At 35.3% G+C, this 19,432-nt stretch overlaps 1 protein-coding gene across 4 annotated transcripts in view; it reads left to right on the plus strand.

Moving 5' to 3' along the window:
* EHBP1 (EH domain binding protein 1) overlaps window positions 1-19,432 on the plus strand; it is a 3,513,379-nt gene that overhangs the window by 575,685 nt on the left and 2,918,262 nt on the right. For all 4 annotated transcript variants that reach the window (XM_044055510.1, XM_044055511.1, XM_044055512.1 and 1 more), the window contains exon 2: window positions 4,222-4,279. In XM_044055510.1, coding sequence (XP_043911445.1) covers window positions 4,222-4,279 — 58 coding nt within the window. The remainder of the gene's footprint in view (window positions 1-4,221; window positions 4,280-19,432) is intronic.

The raw sequence follows: 19,432 nt of genomic DNA on the forward strand, positions 1-19,432 counted from the left end.
TACCTGTGGTGGAGTATTTGCAAGGGTCTGATACTAGGATCCATTCTAATAGAGAATTTGATGTCTTGCTATAATGTGTGGGGCTAAAAATTAGTTGTGTCAAACCATATAAGTTCATGCTAGATGTAGGGGAGTTGAGTTTATGTCCAACCAACTGACATTGCCATCACCTAGTTATATTTTTTTCCTTGTGGAAATGGTATGGATATCCAGTGTTGGATATAGCTGTGTTGTCACCAGGAGGGATATAAAAGAGAGTAATACATATTTGTTTATAGTTGTTTATTTTGAGGAAAGTAATAAGAAGCTGTGTTGAACTGAATTTTGGTGTTGGTTTGCTGTAAGGGGAAGTGGTAGGTATTGGGAAATATTAAAACAATGCCAATATCTTTCCTCTTTATATAGTCATTACTGATGATATTATAGCCAAGAGGTAAAAGTTTGGAGTTGTTTATTCCTGCCTTCTGCCACAAAATGTGTGAAAGCCATAATGCTGTTTTTTTCAGCAACACAACTTCCATATTACATTCCAAAATAGTGGTTTTGCAGGACTTGTTCAACCCTAACTTTGCTCCAGAGAACAGTGAATTGACAGAGCTAATGGAACTATGTTTATTGCAAGATCTTTTGGACCAAACTAAAGTATTTTCAGATACATAATCCTTTAAGTTGAGTTGCAATTTATTACATATGCATACCTGCAAGTCTCTTTCTAAAGTCTTAAGTTTAACATTAATATCCAACATAACTTTATTCATGTCAGTCATATTTAGTTTCCATTTCAGCTTCCCATATATTTGTTTCACTTAACTGACAGCTTTTCTTTGCTTGAAAACGTCATGCTCAATTAATATACCTTGCCACTGTGATGCACATCTGTGGACTGCAGCAATTAATAGCAAACTGTAATTGTAATTCAGAAGGGTTTTAATGGAATAAAATGCTCTTGTGATTTGGCCTATGTAGGTGAGACAAAAAGAAAAATTGTTGTTAGGTTGCAGGAATATGTAGGAGATAGGAACATAAGAATGGAGAAGTCCCATAGCTAGGCCTCTGTGGGAAAGACACAGATGTAATATTAATGAATTAAAAGATACAGTTTTAGAACAGGTATTGATGTCAGACACTGTGGCACATTTGTTGTATAAGGAAACAATTTTTATATTAAAATTTGACACATTAAAACCTAGGGGTTAAATAATTAATTGTGTTTTAAAAGCATGTTATAATGTTTTCTGATTGGTTTAATTCTTGTCATGGGGATATTATTTAAATGTCTATAATATGGTGCACTGTTTTACTCTTTGAAGGTGTTAGCCAAAGCAGTGTGATACTTTACATTTAATAAATTCACTTCTTCGACAGGTTGTTATCATTCGTCATAACACTACTTTTATCCAAATTTCTGCAGGCTCTGTCCAGAACTTTGGGCTTAGGCAGCCATCTTGTTGGTCTGTCTAGAGCCGTCAAACCCATTCTCTGTATGCTGTTTTAACTTTTGTGTCAAATAGTTTAAATGTCTGTATGGCTGTGACATTTCTATGGAGAGAGTGCCAGTAAGTGGAATTCAGCTTTAAAAAGCTCTTTTACAAGTAGCTAAATAATATTGTGGCATATTCAGTTTGAGGCTGCCATCTGTTTATAATGAGCATATGGTTTCTAGACAGGTTAGAATTCGACTGTGTAGTACTAAGTACTTTGAAAATAGGAAATGGTAGCCGTTTAGCTTTTTTAATTGTAATGCGATGATATTCCCTGCTGCTGGCAAGAGGAATGAAACATAAGAGTTTGTTCTTATTTGCTTGTAATAAGCTAATGTTGTGACATGTTTTTACGCAAACATAAGTAACATAAAATGTATTGAATCTGTCAACACAGCATTGCTAAGTCATGGTCATGCTTTCATTCTGCCTTTTAAACTAGAACTTCTCAGGTGTATGATTGAAGAGTCTCTACCTGACTCTGTTAACAAATAATGGCTACGAATGCACTGTAGTGGGAATGAAGTCTTTTTGCCCTTTGTAACCATGTTGCCCTTGATTGGAAGAGGTAAAAGTTCTCTAATTTGCTGGTGCAAACAGTGTTGCTTAATGTTTTAAAAATTAACTTTTTTGTGTTGGCTTTAACCGTAAAACCACCTTGCCTCTGATTGTGTGAAGTAAGAAATAAATATGCTTAGTAGGGATGTGTTAGGGAGTTTGTAATGGACTCTTGAACATGTGCTTCTAATAATATCAAATGGTCTGGGTACTGTGAAAATGTCAGCATATGTCTGAAACAGCTGCAGCTTTCAGATTTAAATCTCCCCAGGTAGAAATGCAAATTGCATCGGACGTGGGATGTGAAGAAGTCTACTGTATGTATTCATGAGATTTAGAACTTATACTGACAGAAATCGAAGCATCATGAGCAGACTTGATTAGCTTGATCTTTTCTTGTGGTGGGGGCTGGGAATTAAAGTGGATTACCTAAACAAATTTCCAGTTTGTTGTGTTTTTATGTTTCTTCTGATAGAACAGAGGATAGTAGTACAGTTTGTAACTGAAACAGATTAATTCTAATATCTTTAGGAGCAGCTGATATCTGCACAAGATTAACGAGAGATTAATTCCTTTGCTGCAGAGTTTATGTGGTATTGAGAGTGAGAGTGTGATTATCAAACACATAATAGTTATGTAGAAGCAGTTTCTCCCCATCAGCTCTGTTTTAGGGTGTGTCGCATGTAACTGGCACCACTGGGGCAGACTGTATTTTGTACTGGCCCAGGAAAGAACTTGTGCACTGAATTTTGGTTTGTCTGTGTGTTACTGTATTAGAAGGGTTGTTAATATGTGCAAACGTACCTATCCTGTGCCTTTTTTATGCCATGAAACAGTCCAGTGTTGCTTTGATAAAGCTTTAATAATGGTTTTAATGTGTGGACAGAGGACAGAGCAGTGTGAAGTACATAGTTTTTGTAGTTTGCAGCTCCATGTACTAGTTTATATGGTGCAGTGACCCTATAATTAGGTGGTATTTATGTAGTGTAAGTAGATGTACATTTACACACACACACACACACACACACACACATATATATATATATGTGTGTGTAGATAGATATATATATATATATATATATATATATATATATATATATGTTTTTTTATATATATATATATATATATATATATATATGTTTTTATATATATATATATATATATATATATATATATATATATATATATATATATATATATATATATATATATATATATATATCTATATATCTATGAGTGCATGTGTGTGTATGCATGTGTATATTTTTTAAGGTATTTCCCCCGTGTTGTAAACAGTTAATACAGAGTTCAAAAATTCATGTCCCTGAGGGGTCGGGTTAGCATAATGGTTAAGGTCTTAATCCCTCGGATACAAGGTGCTTGATTTGATTCTGACCTCTAGTTATTGGCTAGACTTGTAACTGTCTGCGAGTCTGCGGACCATTATCCTAATATTTACATATGAACCTATGATTTAGTTGCAAATCAAGAATTAGGAAGCATTTTCCTTCACTTATCTGTAACATTTGTGATTTCTTTGACATAATGGTTCTTGTGTTTAACTTGCAAATACGGAGTGTAAGGTTTGATTCTTACTGTAGGGTGTTGGCATAATGGATAAAGTGTTTATTTCACAGGTACAAGGTACAGAGTTTGATTCTCACCTTTGAAAGGGAAATTGTCTAAACTTAAAATGACCTACAAGGACAGATAGCCTAATACTTAACTATGAACCTATAACAAGTTGGTTGTGCCACTCGAGATGCCTGGTTTCATGGCTAATTGGCTTTCTCTATTTAGAACTGTTAATGTAAAACACAAGTGTAACACACTAGGCTTTATAGTTTTGGGATTCCTACCCTGGTCTTGAATCACAGAAAGGCTTCCGCAAAGTACCATGTAATCTTTTACTTATAAATATATCTGTCAGATGCCAGAGGAGTAATGGAAGTACCCAGGTGATTTTAAAATTCGTAACTTATGAAGACAGTGATATGAAATGAGTAATTCAGAAGAGGATAGACATCAGAGTTTGCTTTCCAACCCTGATTGTGTTGATCTGTCTACTGTTACCTTGACAAGTGGAAGATCAAGATAATTGATATTCTCTTTATTTCTATGTAATATATTTCAGTAAGATTCACAATATAATCCTTACGCATTTTTTTTTCATTTATAATAGGCAGCCTGACAAACTAGTCGTGGTCTGGACAAGAAGGAGTCGGAGGAAGTCTTCCAAGGTTGGTATATTTGAGTATGTCCTGTTTAGATGCATGACACTGATACTGAATGCCTAATCTTCAGTTCATCAGCATGGTTGGAAGAGCATAGATTTATGACTGAAAGCTGAAATGTAAATAACTTAAGGACAGATGGCAAATGCACACCACTCAACAAGTAATTTGCCTTATTACAAACACTGCAGAATACCCTAAGCAAATCACGAATGACTCATCTTTATTTGTAACGTGATAATGTTTATTGACTGTACAGTATCAGTTGTACCACTGTAGTCTGCTGTTCATGGTCTAACATCTCTTAAACTGACTTTTCTTCAGGCCATTCACAGTATATCTTTAGTCATGCAGAAGCTGTAAAAGAAAGCTTGAAAGCAAGCACCTAGGAATGTAAAATGCAAAAATGGCAGTAATGGAAAGAAAATATTTTTCAGGGAAGAAGGCATCAAGCATATAGCACCACACAACTTAATTATCCCAGCTTTTAAGATGCACACATTTAGGGAAAGTGGAAGGGTTTGTTTTTTTGTGAGGGAGGCACAGTAGTGCAGTGGATAGCATTGTTGCCTCACAGCAAGAGGTTCCCTGGTACAATTCTTGGCTGGGGTGCCTTCTCTGTGGAGTCTGCATGTCCTCCCTGTGTGCGTATGGGTTTCCCCCAGGTGTTTCATCCTACATTCCAAAGATATGCAGTAGTTGGATTGAAAACTCTAAATTGGCCATAGGTGTGAGTGCGTGTGTGGAATAACAACTGAGGCAGGGCTAGTCACCCAGAGGTGTAAACCTTGTCTCTAGATGATTGTCACTGTTGAAGTGACACCCTGACCCCGTGTGAAAAATAGGAAAAAGGGGTTATGGTTGGATGGATGGTTGGAAGGGTTTGTTTTTCCAGCAAAAAAAAAAAAAAAAGTATGTCCCTTTTTGCGAGACCATGTGACCTCAGAAATGGAATATTTAGATTATAGGGGCAATAGAGGCCACATGTCAAGGAACTTGTCCCCTACAAAAAACATTTATACATTTGCCTATGAAAAATTATTTTTCTTTAAAATCCTAACTGTATGATGTGCATTACAGTGTTGGTGTTATTTTTTTTTTAATTCAGTATTTTAGGCTTGATTTTTTTATGTTTGTTTCATTTAGCTTCAGTTTTCAGTCACGTATCCAAACTGAGTAGGCAGGGTATAAACCCTTTTAATGGAACCTGTATTTTGAGGCTGTTTGTATTCAATGGCTGGAACACTGTATTATGTTTTGTGCTTTTAGTGGTCAAAACTTTTTAAACTTTTATTATAATATTTTATTATGCGACAAGGTGGAATGAGTTTAGTTGCAATGGTGTTGTGGACCTTAGGCAAATTATTGGTATTTGAAGTAAAATGTACAATATAAGGTTATTAAATCTAAACAGGGTGTTGAGTAATGTGACAAGGAGCAACGTCTGATGTACATACAATAATATATGTAATTTATGTATTTTTAAACATACATACATACATATACACACACACACACACACATAATATATATATATATATATATATATATATATTATTAGAAATCTTAGTGAACAAGGAGGAAAAAAAACTATACCACTCCTTTGTGTAGATTTAAGCCCTTCCATTCGTTTTTATTGTATCCATTGAACTTCATCAGAAATCTACTTAACAGGAAGAGACATGCAGCTTAAAAAGACTTATTCAGATGTACAATAAAAACGAACGAAAGAGCTTAAATCACTAAGATTTCTAATAGTAGTAGTTAAGTTTTTTTCTTAGTTGAGCATTTAAACTTTCACTATATGTACACACACACACACACACACACACACACACACACACACACATTCTTTTTTAAGAATATAAGGAAGGAGTTTGGTATAAAAGGTAAACGTGTGCTATAGGTAATGTTATAGCTGATGGGCATGGTACAGGACGGAATTGTAACTGGGTCATGTGGCACTCCTTCAACCCAAAATTAAGGACCAAAAAAGCCAGTAAAAAGCTGTTGTATGGTTACGAACTCAGTGAATACAGTATTGACATTCATTAAAGAAGCTGCATCTTCTTACATGAATTCATCGTTAACAGCTTTTACTCCACCCTCATTAGGGCTCTGGAACAGGATGTAGTTGGGAGAGAACTGCAAATGCGGTGTGAGTATAAAATTTCCTGGACTATCAGAAGACTTCAAAAAAAAAAAAAAAAAAAAAAGAGAGAGAGAGAGGAGTTAAAATATGTACATGTTGAACTGAAAGGGAAGTAGTTGAGTGAGACTATACAGCATTGTAAATATTTGTGTGGAAATGTGGATGAAAGCTAATTTATGGCTAATTATGACATATAGAATAGTAAGGAAGTGAGGTATAACCAAAATGGCATTTTAATTTCTCTTACGACTGCAAGAAACTATTAGCAAAGAAAACCAGCTGTGCGTGTGTGTATGGTTAGTACATGTCAAGCAAAGTAAAAAGATGAGGGTACTCTGGGTAATAAAATGTCAAGTTAGAGTTGCCAGGAGTTAAAAGAGAGAAGCATTTTGCTTGGTGGCAAAGACAGGATTGGTTTTCATTCATTCCTCAACAACTGGGGTTTCTGATCCAACTCGCCCATGTTGTTTAGATTCTTGGATCCGACTCTCAAACTCCTCCCTTTACCCATAATGCCCCTTACTGCTAAATTACCTCAGATCTCGTTTGCTGCTCTAATGATTCGGTTGGTATTGCATTCTGTCGAGGTCTGGGATGTCTTTTATAGGATTTGTGAGTGAAAAAAATAGAATGTATCTTTCGTTCTTGTAAGTATATCACTTTATTTAGCTAACCCTTCTTCTCTTTACTCCTACTGGTAGTTTTCTAATCCTTTTCCTCTAACTTTTAAAGGTATTTTCTGTTTACCATAGCTTGGGACCCCAATTTTGTACTTGAAAAATTGACCCAGGCTCCTTTTGATCTTGCCTTTTTAGCTTCCTTACAACATTGCACTTGGAAGACTGTTCTTGTTTTGGCTGTTACTTCAGCCAATAGAGTGTCCGAAATCCAGGCTCTCAAGGCTATACCTCCATTTTTAGTTTCCTTAGAGATAGGGTGTCTCTTCATACTAATCCTTCTTTCATGCCCAAGGTGGTCTGTGAGTTTTCCATTAATCAGTCTGTTCATCTTCCTTCCTTTTTTCCTTCTCTGCAGTCTGCCAGTGAGACAGTTTTTCTCACTTTGGATTTCCATAGACAACTCAGATATTATTTAGACAAAACTTAAGTAATTTGCAGATCTGAGCAGCTTTTTGTTTCTTTCCATCCATGACTCTGAGTTTGGCTGTCTGTAAGCAAACCATGTCCTCCTAGATTTCTAAGGCCATTTCGTTTTGCTATTCTTTTCATGGAAATTGTCTTTTCTGTTTGTTTAAGGCACATTCTACCAGGGCAGTTGCCTCCTGTGGTGCTTCTCAGCAAAGTTTTACTGCCATGTAGGACAGTTTAGCAAATAAGCAAAACAACATGAAGTATACTAAAATTTGCCTGTAAATGTACCATCAGAGTTCTTATAATGTCTAGAAACTATATGACATGACAGTGCAGTGGTGCAGCGGTAGAGTTGTTGCCTCACAGCAAGAGGTACTCTGGTTCGATTCTCGGCTGGGGTGCCTTCTGTGTGGAGTCTGCATGTCCTCCCTGCATTCATGTGGGTTTCCTCCGGGTGTCTGGTTTCCTCCCACATCATAAAGACATGCATCTGGAGTGTTTCTCCCTGGGCCTCCCCTGAAAATTGGCTTCGTTCCAAGTCAGACTTTCCTGGTAAACAAATGTTTAATATGCAGACTCCCCAGTCTGGTGTCCCTCTCAGTTTAAGAGTAAAAAAAAAAAAAAAAAAAAAAAAATTCTTCATTGTAAACTGTAGTATACCACTTGCTACAAATGTGATAAGCAGCTTGCAGCTGTCTAAACACCACATGTAGAGCAGTTAAGTGCTTCAGCAACAAACAATTGGACTACCAGTACTGCACTACCTGCCTAATCAGATTGCATCTGCCAGTTGCATCAACTGACACCTTGCACTCAGGATGACTGCCGTCTTTGCCTTACCCTAGTTATTCTTATGGCATTCAGCAACTCTGATTTTGCCAAAGCAACTAGACAAAACTGCTCTTGATCAAACTGACAGCTATCTTATTTTCCTAGCAGTCTTCTATCACCATTAGTGCTCAGTGTTGCTCATGAAGACAAAACAACCATAAGTAAGGGTACGGTTAAATTGTTGTTTCTGATACGTATTGAAATCCTTTGTACTGTCTTCTACTTCCCACAAAACTGATCCTAAACTCTGCCAAAACTTTGTTGCCAGTTTCCTGCTTGCAGTTGGCCTAAAACTGGAAAACAGTAACACACACACCACATTGGTCCCTAATCTTGTATCTTAAATTTTAGTTCAACAACTTACTACTTCCTCTCAATTCATTTTAATTGCTCAGTTTATTATGTACTTTATCTTTTGTGTTCCCTGTATGGGTATATATGTACCTGCTTACAAAATAGAAAACCAAACAATCTGACTAACAGGTGCATAAAATATTTTCATTATACAATTAACATAAGCTCAATCCTTCAAAAAAGACTGCACAGCAAGAAAAGCCATACCATTTCATAAGAGCAGTAACACATGCTGGGCGCTGTGCTCTGAATAAAGATTATCATGTACCTAGGCTTTTAAAACACTTAATTACCCATTGAAAATTTTCCTCATACCACCTTGTATGTGCAGTAATACCTCTTCACTGCACACCTGGCATATTTTACTCCTGAAGTGTAATACTTGTATGAACACATAAGTAAATGTGTGTGTAAGAGTGGATGTTATAGATATATTTACATGTCTTTGTAACATACATTTGTATAAATTATGTATTTGCTCCCTGCGCTGACAATTTGGAGTTGGCACGTCATATGTAGATTCCCAGCAACCTAATTTATCTAGCCAAGATTCAGTTCAGCCTGTTCAGATATGTTCTTTTTGTTTAAATGTTATAACGTACCCATGAATAATAGTCTTATACCTCTTCTGCTCAATATGCAAGTTCTCTTAAGCAAACTACAGAAACAGTATCCGAAAGTATCCTTGTTGTTAAGCGTTCAAAGACTTTACCTTTTGTTTTGTAGCTGTTCTTCTGGGTACAGCTGACTCTGCTTAACTATTCCCTTAAGTAATCATTCTTCATTTCAAGTCAGTATGTCTCAAAATATCAACCTTCATCTACAAACTGCACATATCTAAGAAAGTGTAGGATAGACAGAGGGTACGTAAAGTTGGTGGGTTAATATCTAATAATCAGAGTGAACTTTGTTAAAGTAACCAGATAAAATTATTGGACTAGATTAAACTAGTACATGGCAGATATTCTTGTCATTTGTGTAGGTCATATTTTGTTAAATTGAGAGTTAACACTTGCATATATGTATTTGTATAATATACGTGGTATAGATTATATGTATATGAGTGTGTCATGAAACAGTGAGCACTCATATGAACGAACCTGTAAACAGTTATAATTTTAGAGTGAATGCTCAAAAAAATGAACGATTATTATTCCCCCCCCCAGAGGGCAACCCCCCTGCACCCCCACACCCCTAATAATTATACAGTGGATATAAAAAGTGTACACACCCCTGTTAAAATGCCAGGTTTTTATGATATAAAAAATGAGACCACAATAAACCATTTCAAATCTTTTCCCACCTTTAATGTGAACTATAACCTGTACAATTCAATTGAAAAACAAACAAATCTGTTAGGGGAAAAATGTAAAAAAATAAAAAATGTACAATAAGCTGGTTGCATAAGTGTGCACACCCTTAAACTAATACTTTCTTGAAGCACCTTTTGATTTCATTACAGCATTCAGTCTTCTTGGGTAGGAGTCTATCAGCATGGCACATCTTGACTTGGCAATATTTGCCCACTCTTCCTTGCAAAAATGCTCTAAATCTGTCAGATTGCGAGGGCATCTCTTGTGCACAGCCCTCTTCAGATCACCCCACAGATTTTCTATTGGATTTAGGTCTGGGCTCTGGCTGGGCCATTCCAAAACTTTAATTTTCTTCTGGTGAAGCCATTTTTTTGTTGATTTGGATGTATGCTTGGGGTCATTGTCATGTTGAAAGGTGAAATTCCTCTTTATCTTCAGCTTTCTAGCAGGCGCCTGAAGGTTTTGGCTAAAAGTGACTGGTATTTGGAACTGTTCATAATTCCATCCACCTTGATTAAAGCCTCAGTTTCAGATACTGCCACCACCATGCTTCACTGTGGGGATGGTGTTCTTTTGGTGATGCGAAGTGTTGTTCTTGCGCCACACATACCTTTTGGGATTGTGACCGAAGAAGTTCAACCTTGGTCTCATCAGACCATAACACATTTTCCCACATGCTTTTGGAAGACTTGATGTACTGTTTTGCAAATTTTAGCTGGGCCTGGATATTTTTCTGTGTAAAGAAAAGGCTTCCGTCTTGCAACCCTACCCCATAGTCCAGACATATGGAGAATACGAGAGAGTGTTGTCACATACAGTACACAACCAGTACTTGCCAGAAATTCCTGTAACTCCTTCAGTGTTACTGTAAGTCTCTTGGCAGCCACTCTGACCAATTTTCATCTGGTCTTTTCATCAATTTTGGAGGGATGTCCAGTTCTTTGCAATGTCACTGTTGTCCCATATTTTCTGCACTTTTTGATGACTGTCTTCACTGTATTCCATGTTATGTGCAATGCTGTGGAAATTTTTTATTGTACCCTTCTCCTGACTGATACCTTTCAACAGTGAGATCCCTTTGATGCTTTGTATGCTCTTTGAGAACCATGGCTTTTGCTGTAGCAGGCAACTGAGTAAATGTCAGGAAACTTCTGTTAGGATAGCTGAACTTTATTTGAAGTTAATCAGAGTCTCTTTAATTGATGGCAGATGTGTACCCAAGAAGACTGAATGCTGTAATTAAATCAAAAGGTGCTTCAGCAAAATATTATTTTAAGGGTGTGCACACTTATGCAGCCAGCTTATTGTACATTTTTTATTTTTTATATTTTTTCCCCTAACAGATTTGTTTGTTTTTCAATTGAATTGTACAGGTTATAGGTCACATTAAAGGCGGGAAAAGTTTTGAAATGATTTATTGTGGTCTCATTTTTTATATCACAAAAACCTGGCATTTTAAAAGGGGTGTGTACACTTTTTATATCCAGTGTATGTATTAACTCTGAGATTGCATAACAGTCGGGCCAAGGACAAATCCCCTTAGCGTGCTGTACTGCCATCCGATTCAAAAGACTGTCAGCAGAAACTCTGTTACAAAGAATGTTCGGTTCCATGAGCATTCACTTTTTTAATGTGTGTGTGTGTGTGTGTGTGTGTGTGTGTGTGTGTATATATATATATATATATATATATATATATATATATATATATATACACACACACACACATAATATATATATTCTTATATGTATATATATATATATATATATATAGAGAGAGAGAGAGAGAGATGTCTGTGTGTGTGTATATATATATATATATATATATATATATATATATATATATACATATACATATATATATATATATATATAATTTTATTTTATTTGCTTTTTGTTTACCGGTAAAGTCTATTGAGCCAACAGAACCCATTTTCGGTAAAGGCCTGAGGAGAAAAACTCCACAGTACAAGAAATTGACAGTTTGAGGTTACAAAGATGAAATTACAATGAAATTGCAAAGACATTACACTCAAACACAAGGGAATAGTATATACAATTGTTGAGATGAACCTGAAACAAGAATATTTAAGTAAAAATTAAATTTTATACAGTCGGCATAAGATAAGTATTTACATGACATATTGTGAATATAATCTCTACATACAATAGTACTGTTCCATACAAAGAACAGCAATGACAAGAATTAGGGTGGTCTTAACGTATTCTGGGGGGGGGGGGGTTGGTGTAAGTACACTTTCTGCATGAGGAAAGGTGGATATGAAGGGAAGTTTTGATGGGAGGGGTTTTGAGTTGTTCTGATGATTAGAGGCAAAGCATTCCAGTTTTTGGCTATTGAGAAGGAGTAAAGAAGCTGGCTGGGTGGGAGGTTAGGTTTGTGAATCTGTAAGAGCATTTGATCCCCTGATCTAAGGGCCCCGTTTGGATGGTAGTAATTGAAGGTGTTGAGCTTATGGCAGGACAGTCTTGAGGTTTGAAGAGTATTTTGTGAGCTGTGGGTAGTTGCAGGTAGGAGAGGTAGTTGGGTAGTTCTAGCCATTTCAGTGATTGTAGAGCAGTGCATTGATGGGTGGAATATTTGAAGTAGGTTGTAAATTTGGTTGTTTTATTGTAGATTGTCTCAAGTTTGAGTTTAGAGGAGCTTTGGATGTTTGTAAGTAGAGAGGCAGGGCAGAGGAGAGAGGAAAGTAGGAATGCTGTGGCTAGGGTTATTTGTGTGTATGGGCTTAAGAAGTGGTTATGCTTATAAAGAGTACCAAGCTTAAAGCATGTTTTCTGAATGTTTTGTTGTATATGAAGGTCAAATTTCATGTATTCGTCAATAGTGACTACAAGAAGTTTCATGTGGGTAACGACTTCTGTTAATGATTTATTAAGAGAGATGATGGTGAACTCTGTCTTATTTAAGGGGGTTGTTTTTTTAGGAGTGAAGAGTACGATCTTGGATTTTCTTGGGTTAAGGTCAATGTGGTTGTTGTGCAGCCAGGATTCAGTGGAGGAGAAGGCCTTTTGAGTTATTAATAAGTTAGTCTTAAATAGAGTTAGCAGAGCAGACGATAGTGGAGTCATCTGTGTACTGAATGACAGTTCCTTGAGATATGGATGAGTTGAAGTTGTTTATGAATATGTAAAATCAGATTTTTCCAAGTATGGAAACTTGGGGAACATCGGTGGTGGTGTTTAGAAAAAAAGTATTTTGATTTAAGTAACTGGAGAACCAGTTTAGAGTGTTGGGGGGGCAGTCTGATGTTAGAGAGTTGGGTGAGGAGGAGAGGGTGAGAAACAACGCCAAAGGCTTTGGGTAGATCAAGAAGAGGGTGAGACAATTTTACGAGTGTTGCAGGCTCTGTTTTCTGTATCCATAAAGGAGAGAAGGGCAGTAGTGGTACTATGGCCAGATCCAATGCCATATTGTGAAGATGATAGTATTTGGTTATCATGAAGGTAGTGGAGAAGTTGAGTATGTATACATTTTTCTAGGATTTTGGAGATTGGGGAGAGAATACCTGTGGGTCAGAAGTTAGTGATGTCAGTATTATTGCTTCCTTTATAGAGAGGGATGATGAAGGTGAAGGCCTTTTTCCAGGCTTTGGAGATATAGGACTCTTGAATGGACCTCTTTATAAGTATGGTTATGAGGTAAAAGATACTGTCAGTAGCAGTTTTTAGGTATTCTGAAGGTAGATTTTTCAGGGGTATTAGAGGAAGGTTTTAGTAGTAGTATTATAGTTGAGGTTGGGGTGGGTTTTAGGGTAATGGAAGAAGATGAGTGGGTATTAGGTTCTTATGAAAGTTGGGTGTGAGTGGGGAGGGGAGAGTAAGTAGGTGATGTGAGGGTAGATGTGGGGAGAAGTGGAGTAATTTGTCTGAGACAATTTTGCTGTGATATTGGCTATGGAGTTGATGGAGAAGGTATTAAAACAGGTGGCCATGTCTTCAGAACATTTGTCAGGGTGAGGGCCGGGGTTGTTTTTCTTGCCTGGGTTAAGTAGTGAGGTAGTGGAGCTCCAGAATTTCTTTATGTTCTGTTGGTGGTTAGACTGAAGTTTTAGGTAATGTTTTTTTATCTTTGTTGACTATTTTGTTATAGAAAAAATGGAAACGGGAAACAGTAACAAAAACCAATAACCAAATGAAATTCCCCGGTAACAGGAAAAACCAATAAAGGCAGTCTCACAGTGTAGACACTCTCACAATGTAAGCAATAATCTCAAGATATAACAGTTCCTCTTGTAGAACGCTGCAGTCCGTAATGAACAGTCTCACAATATAAGCGAAAGTCTCCAGTTATAACAAATCCTCTCATATGACTCTGCAGTCCGTAATGAACAGATTAATTTTATTCACACAAAACAAAACAACAATTCAATTTAGCGCTTTCGTTTCCTCTCCGGAAACTTCATCAGAATGATTCTTGCCACTGCACAAAAGCTTTTATACATCTTCTAATTGGTTGATTGATAAATTAGTTCAGTAATTAGTGATGTAAGGAAACTTGATGATTTTTTAAAAAAAACAAAACAACAATGAGTAAATGGTTTTAAAATTCACGTAGACACAGTTAATAACAAATAGTGACTAAGTAGTATTTGCCTTAAAATTGAAAGTTATAAGATTGACAGAATGTTAAGAAATTTAAAAAAACAAGCAATAAATTAACACATAGGTATGCTGGTATACTGTTGTTAGTCTATACTATATAACATAACCATAGTAATCACACAGCTAATAAATACAATTACCCTAACAGAATACACCTATTCCTAACAAAATGTATATGTGTATGTGTGTAAAATCCATACATTTTTAAAAAAACTATATGTTGTACCCATAGTTGGTTAACATACATATTAGTTAAAATACTCTTTATATAGTCTCATAATAAATAAATAAATAAATAAATAAGTCACCTATACATTTTTATGTGTAGTTTCGTATAAATACATATATAATTATATAATTCTCATAATATGTCTCATATAAAAACATTTCATAAAACAATGATAATAAATGTATTGCTGTTGTGTATGTATATATAATTAAATGCCTAAGTTAATTTAAGAAAGAGTTTACTAAATTAATAAATTAAAAATATATATTGATTATTAATCATTGTTAAAAAATTCTACAAGATAGGTATGTAGTGTGTATATGATGGTACTACGTGTGATTAAATGTAATAGGATTATTATGAAAAATTGTTTATTTATAACTGTTTTTATTTTTGTTTTACCTTATTAGCCCTTAATTTGAGGGCTGGTAATATTGACACATGGTCGTTCATCCCTGGCGGTGTATTAGAATCCAAACGGAGTTGCCATATCAATTCCCTATAACAAAGTAGTGATTCCCAATCTCCTCCTCTATTATTCTTAGGTATCATTTCTAATATCCAAAACTTGAAATTAGCTTTTGTACAAGTGAGTGTATGTCTATATAGAGCATTTGTTTCCCTTTTTCTGTTTATATCGTGCATGTGCTCGTAAATTCTTTGTCTCAGATGTCTCTCTGTTTTACCAACATAATATTCCCAACAAAAGGTACAGTAAGCTAAGTATACTACCCCACTGGTGTAACAAGTGAAGTATTGTTTGCTTTTAAATGTCATAGGAATGGTGGGTAATTTTAGTTCCTCTGTATTTGTAATAAAAGTACATTGGGAGCATCTCCCACAACGAAAAATACCTTTTTTATTATTTTTCTTATTTTTATCTTTCTCCTGTTCATTTATTTCATACAAGTTTTTTAAGTTGGGACCTCTCCTAAAACTATAAGTAATCTGTCTATTAAAAATTTCTAATCTGTTGGGCATGGTTTTAAAAAAATCCCATGTCTTGTTTATAAGTTTTCTTATTGAATATGTATTGACACTGTAAGTCATAACAAAAAAGGGCATGTTGTAGTGCGTTGTGGTATTTGGAGTGTTTGTCCCACTTGTAGTTGGAATGTAATTTAAAGAGCTGTTTACTGTGTTAGTCTCCATATTTGTCATATTAGTCTCCATATTTAACAAAGGTACATATTTTTTCCCCCACTCCCTAGTCACATCTTCTTTTAAGGGAAGGATAATAGAATCTGGGTAACCTCTTTCTAAAAATAGTTTATGTACATAGTCCATTTCCTTGATGAAATCAAGGTAGTTAGAGGTCATTCTAGCCACTCTAACCATTTGTCCCTTGATGATATTTTTCTTTTGAATTGGAGGTTGACAACTATTATAGTGTAGATAAGAATTAGAAAAGCACTTTTTTCTAAAAATCTTTGATGTGTATCTATTTCTAATAATATCTTTTGTTAATGTTACATCTAGGAAGTGAGTCTCTTCTACGCTATACTCATATGCGAATCCCAAAAATGAAGTTGAATTGTTTAAATATTCCATGAATAACGGTATATCTTCCTGTGTCCCTTTCCATATTATTAATATATCATCCAGAAAACGGAAATATTGAACAATTTTATCCATAAACGGTGAATTAAAAACAAAATGTTGTTCCCAAAAAAGCATAACTATGTTTGCAAATATGGGGGCACATGCTGCCCCCATTGCAACACCGTCTACTTGATGAAAAATATCTCCTTGAAAATAAATAAAATTGTTTTTAAGTACTAGTTCAATATTTTCCAACACCAATCTAAATTTGTGTTTGTTCAGGAATTTAAATTCAGTCAACATTGCCTCAAACCATTCCAAGCCAGTGTCATGTGGAATCACAGAAAATAAATCTCTAACATCAATAGTTAAAAAAGTGTATTGAGCCTGAAATGGTATTTGGTTTATTTTGTTAAGCAAATCCCATGAATCAATTAAAATGTGTGAATATAGCTTGTAGAATGGTTTTAATTTTGTGTCAACATAGATGGCTAAAGGTTGAGTTTTTGAACCTTCTGATGTTACTATTGGTCTTAGTGGTGGATTTTCAACATTTTTGTGCACCTTGGGTATACCAAACATGGTGGACAAGAAAGGTTTTTCTACTTTAAAAAATCTATATAATCCATTGACTATCAATCCTTGTGCTAGGTTGTCTTCTATAATTAAATCAATTTTGTGATATGCTATGTTTAATTCATTTTTGGAAACAATGGTATATCTTCCTTCCACATTTAAAATGTCCATCATTTTGGTTTGGTATAACCAACTGTACATTAAGACTGCCCCCCCACCTTTGTCAGGCTTCATAATTCTGACGTCAGAATAGTGTTGTTTTAAGTCTTTCAGGATTCTTCTTTCCTCTGTATTCAAGTTGGAAGTACAAAAGGTAGTCTGATTTTGGCGGTACAGTGTTCTCACTTCATTAGTTAACACCTTTTCAAAATTACTTATATCATTTTGTAATGGGGGGTTGTATGTACTTCTCCTTGTTAACAAGTTAGATGGTTTTTGTATGTTAACATTAGTAATATTATTAGTAAAATTGTTGTTATTATGTGTCTTATTTAAGTTGTTTAAAACTTCTAAATTTAACTTTCTGGTAAATAATTTAATATCTAGTATAGTTTCAGTTAAGTCAAATTTTTTAGATGGTACAAAATTAAATCCCCTTTTAAATAAAGACAAGTGTCCATCTTCAGTTTTTATATCTGTGTAATTATATATGTGAAATTCACAGTCCTGTTGGTAGTTGTTAGTACAATCCCTAGATGTCATTCCTGTCTCACTTGTTAGAGCATTTGGTATAGTCATATCTTCAAACTCATTCGTATTCTTTACCAATGCAATGTTGTCATCTATTAAAGTAGATTCTTCTAATATCTCTGGTTCTGTTTGTTCGTCACCTGTGCATAAGTAGGGTGTGTGTATAAATTCCTTATTCGCTCTGACCTCCGTGGTCCCTCCTGTTCTAAAGGGATATCTGTCTCAGAATTATAGGAATTGTAAAGTTCTTCGTGATAGCCTTGTATATCCCTAGTAGTATCCCTAGTATTTTGGTGTTCTTGGTTCATCCATCCCCCTTGGTGTGTCCTAGTGTTGTAATTGTTAGTGTATGAAAAATTGTTCCTAGTATTGACAAAATTCCTTCTATTATTAAATTGCTTCCTGTCACTACTTGTTAATGGATAGGCTTGTTCATGTTGATAGGTCCAGTCATCCCTATCCAATTTACCTATTTTTCTCTTATGATTTTTAGCTATAGCATTGTCAACATCATTAAAAACTCTAAAGTAGTTATGTTTATATTCTTTCACAGAAAACAGTAAGTCATCACTTATTTCCTTGTTAATGTTTTCTATTTTAACATTCAATTAATCTATAAGAATCTTATTGTTACTAATCATAGCTTTTATCAAGGCCAGGCCACAGTTGTTTAAAATGTCAACAATTTCTTGATAAAAAGTAGAAGCCATAACAATGTCATTAGGAAACTTGTTTAATCTAAGGCCTTTAGGTACGTGTTTCCTTTTTAAACATTCAGTAAGAAACCAGTTATCTAAATTCAAATTTTTAAATTTTAACATATGTTTTTTTAATAGCTTACATTTATCAAGGTATGACACGTCTTGTTTTTTATGTCCATGCTCGTTTTCATGAGTTTTTATAGCTCCAAAACTCCTGTTGAGCCAGTCATTGAAATTTATGTCCGTATATTTGTCCAAAACAGGAGTAAAATAGTTCTCATTGATGCGCGTTGTGGCATCTCCGTTGTTAATGTTCCTATCGGTAAACCTAGTTCCGAAACGTGCAGCCCCCGGTCCACCAGGGGTTCCTCTGTTGGCATTGTTGTAGTTAGGACGCTTGGTACGTTCGGGTTGTGCACACGGAATAGGTTCATCAGCTTCCTGTGTGCTCGTATCTGGTTGCGTAAAGGCTTGAATAAGCCTGGTAAGTTCCCCTATGAGAGACCATTTGTTGGTGTTTGGTGGGACTCCTTGGTAATCCTGTGCTTCCATTGGAAAACAAAACTGGTAACAGAAAAAATGGAAACGGGAAACAGTAACAAAAACCAATAACCAAATGAAATTCCCCGGTAACAGGAAAAACCAATAAAGGCAGTCTCACAGTGTAGACACTCTCACAATGTAAGCAATAATCTCAAGATATAACAGTTCCTCTCGTAGAACGCTGCAGTCCGTAATGAACAGTCTCACAATGTAAGTGAAAGTCTCCAGTTATAACAAATCCTCTCATATGACTCTGCAGTCCGTAATGAACAGATTAATTTTATTCACACAAAACAAAACAATTCAATTTAGCGCTTTCGTTTCCTCTCCGGAAACTTCATCAGAATGATTCTTGCCACTGCACAAAAGCTTTTATACATCTTCTAATTGGTTGATTGATAAATTAGTTCAGTAATTAGTGATTTCTTAACATTCTGTCAATCTTATAACTTTCAATTTTAAGGCAAATACTACTTAGTCACTATTTGTTATTAACTGTGTCTACGTGAATTTTA

This window comes from Protopterus annectens, chromosome 1.part2, assembly GCF_019279795.1.
Source record: "Protopterus annectens isolate FY-2018-M chromosome 1.part2, PAN1.0, whole genome shotgun sequence".
NCBI classification, from domain to species: domain Eukaryota; kingdom Metazoa; phylum Chordata; order Ceratodontiformes; family Protopteridae; genus Protopterus; species Protopterus annectens.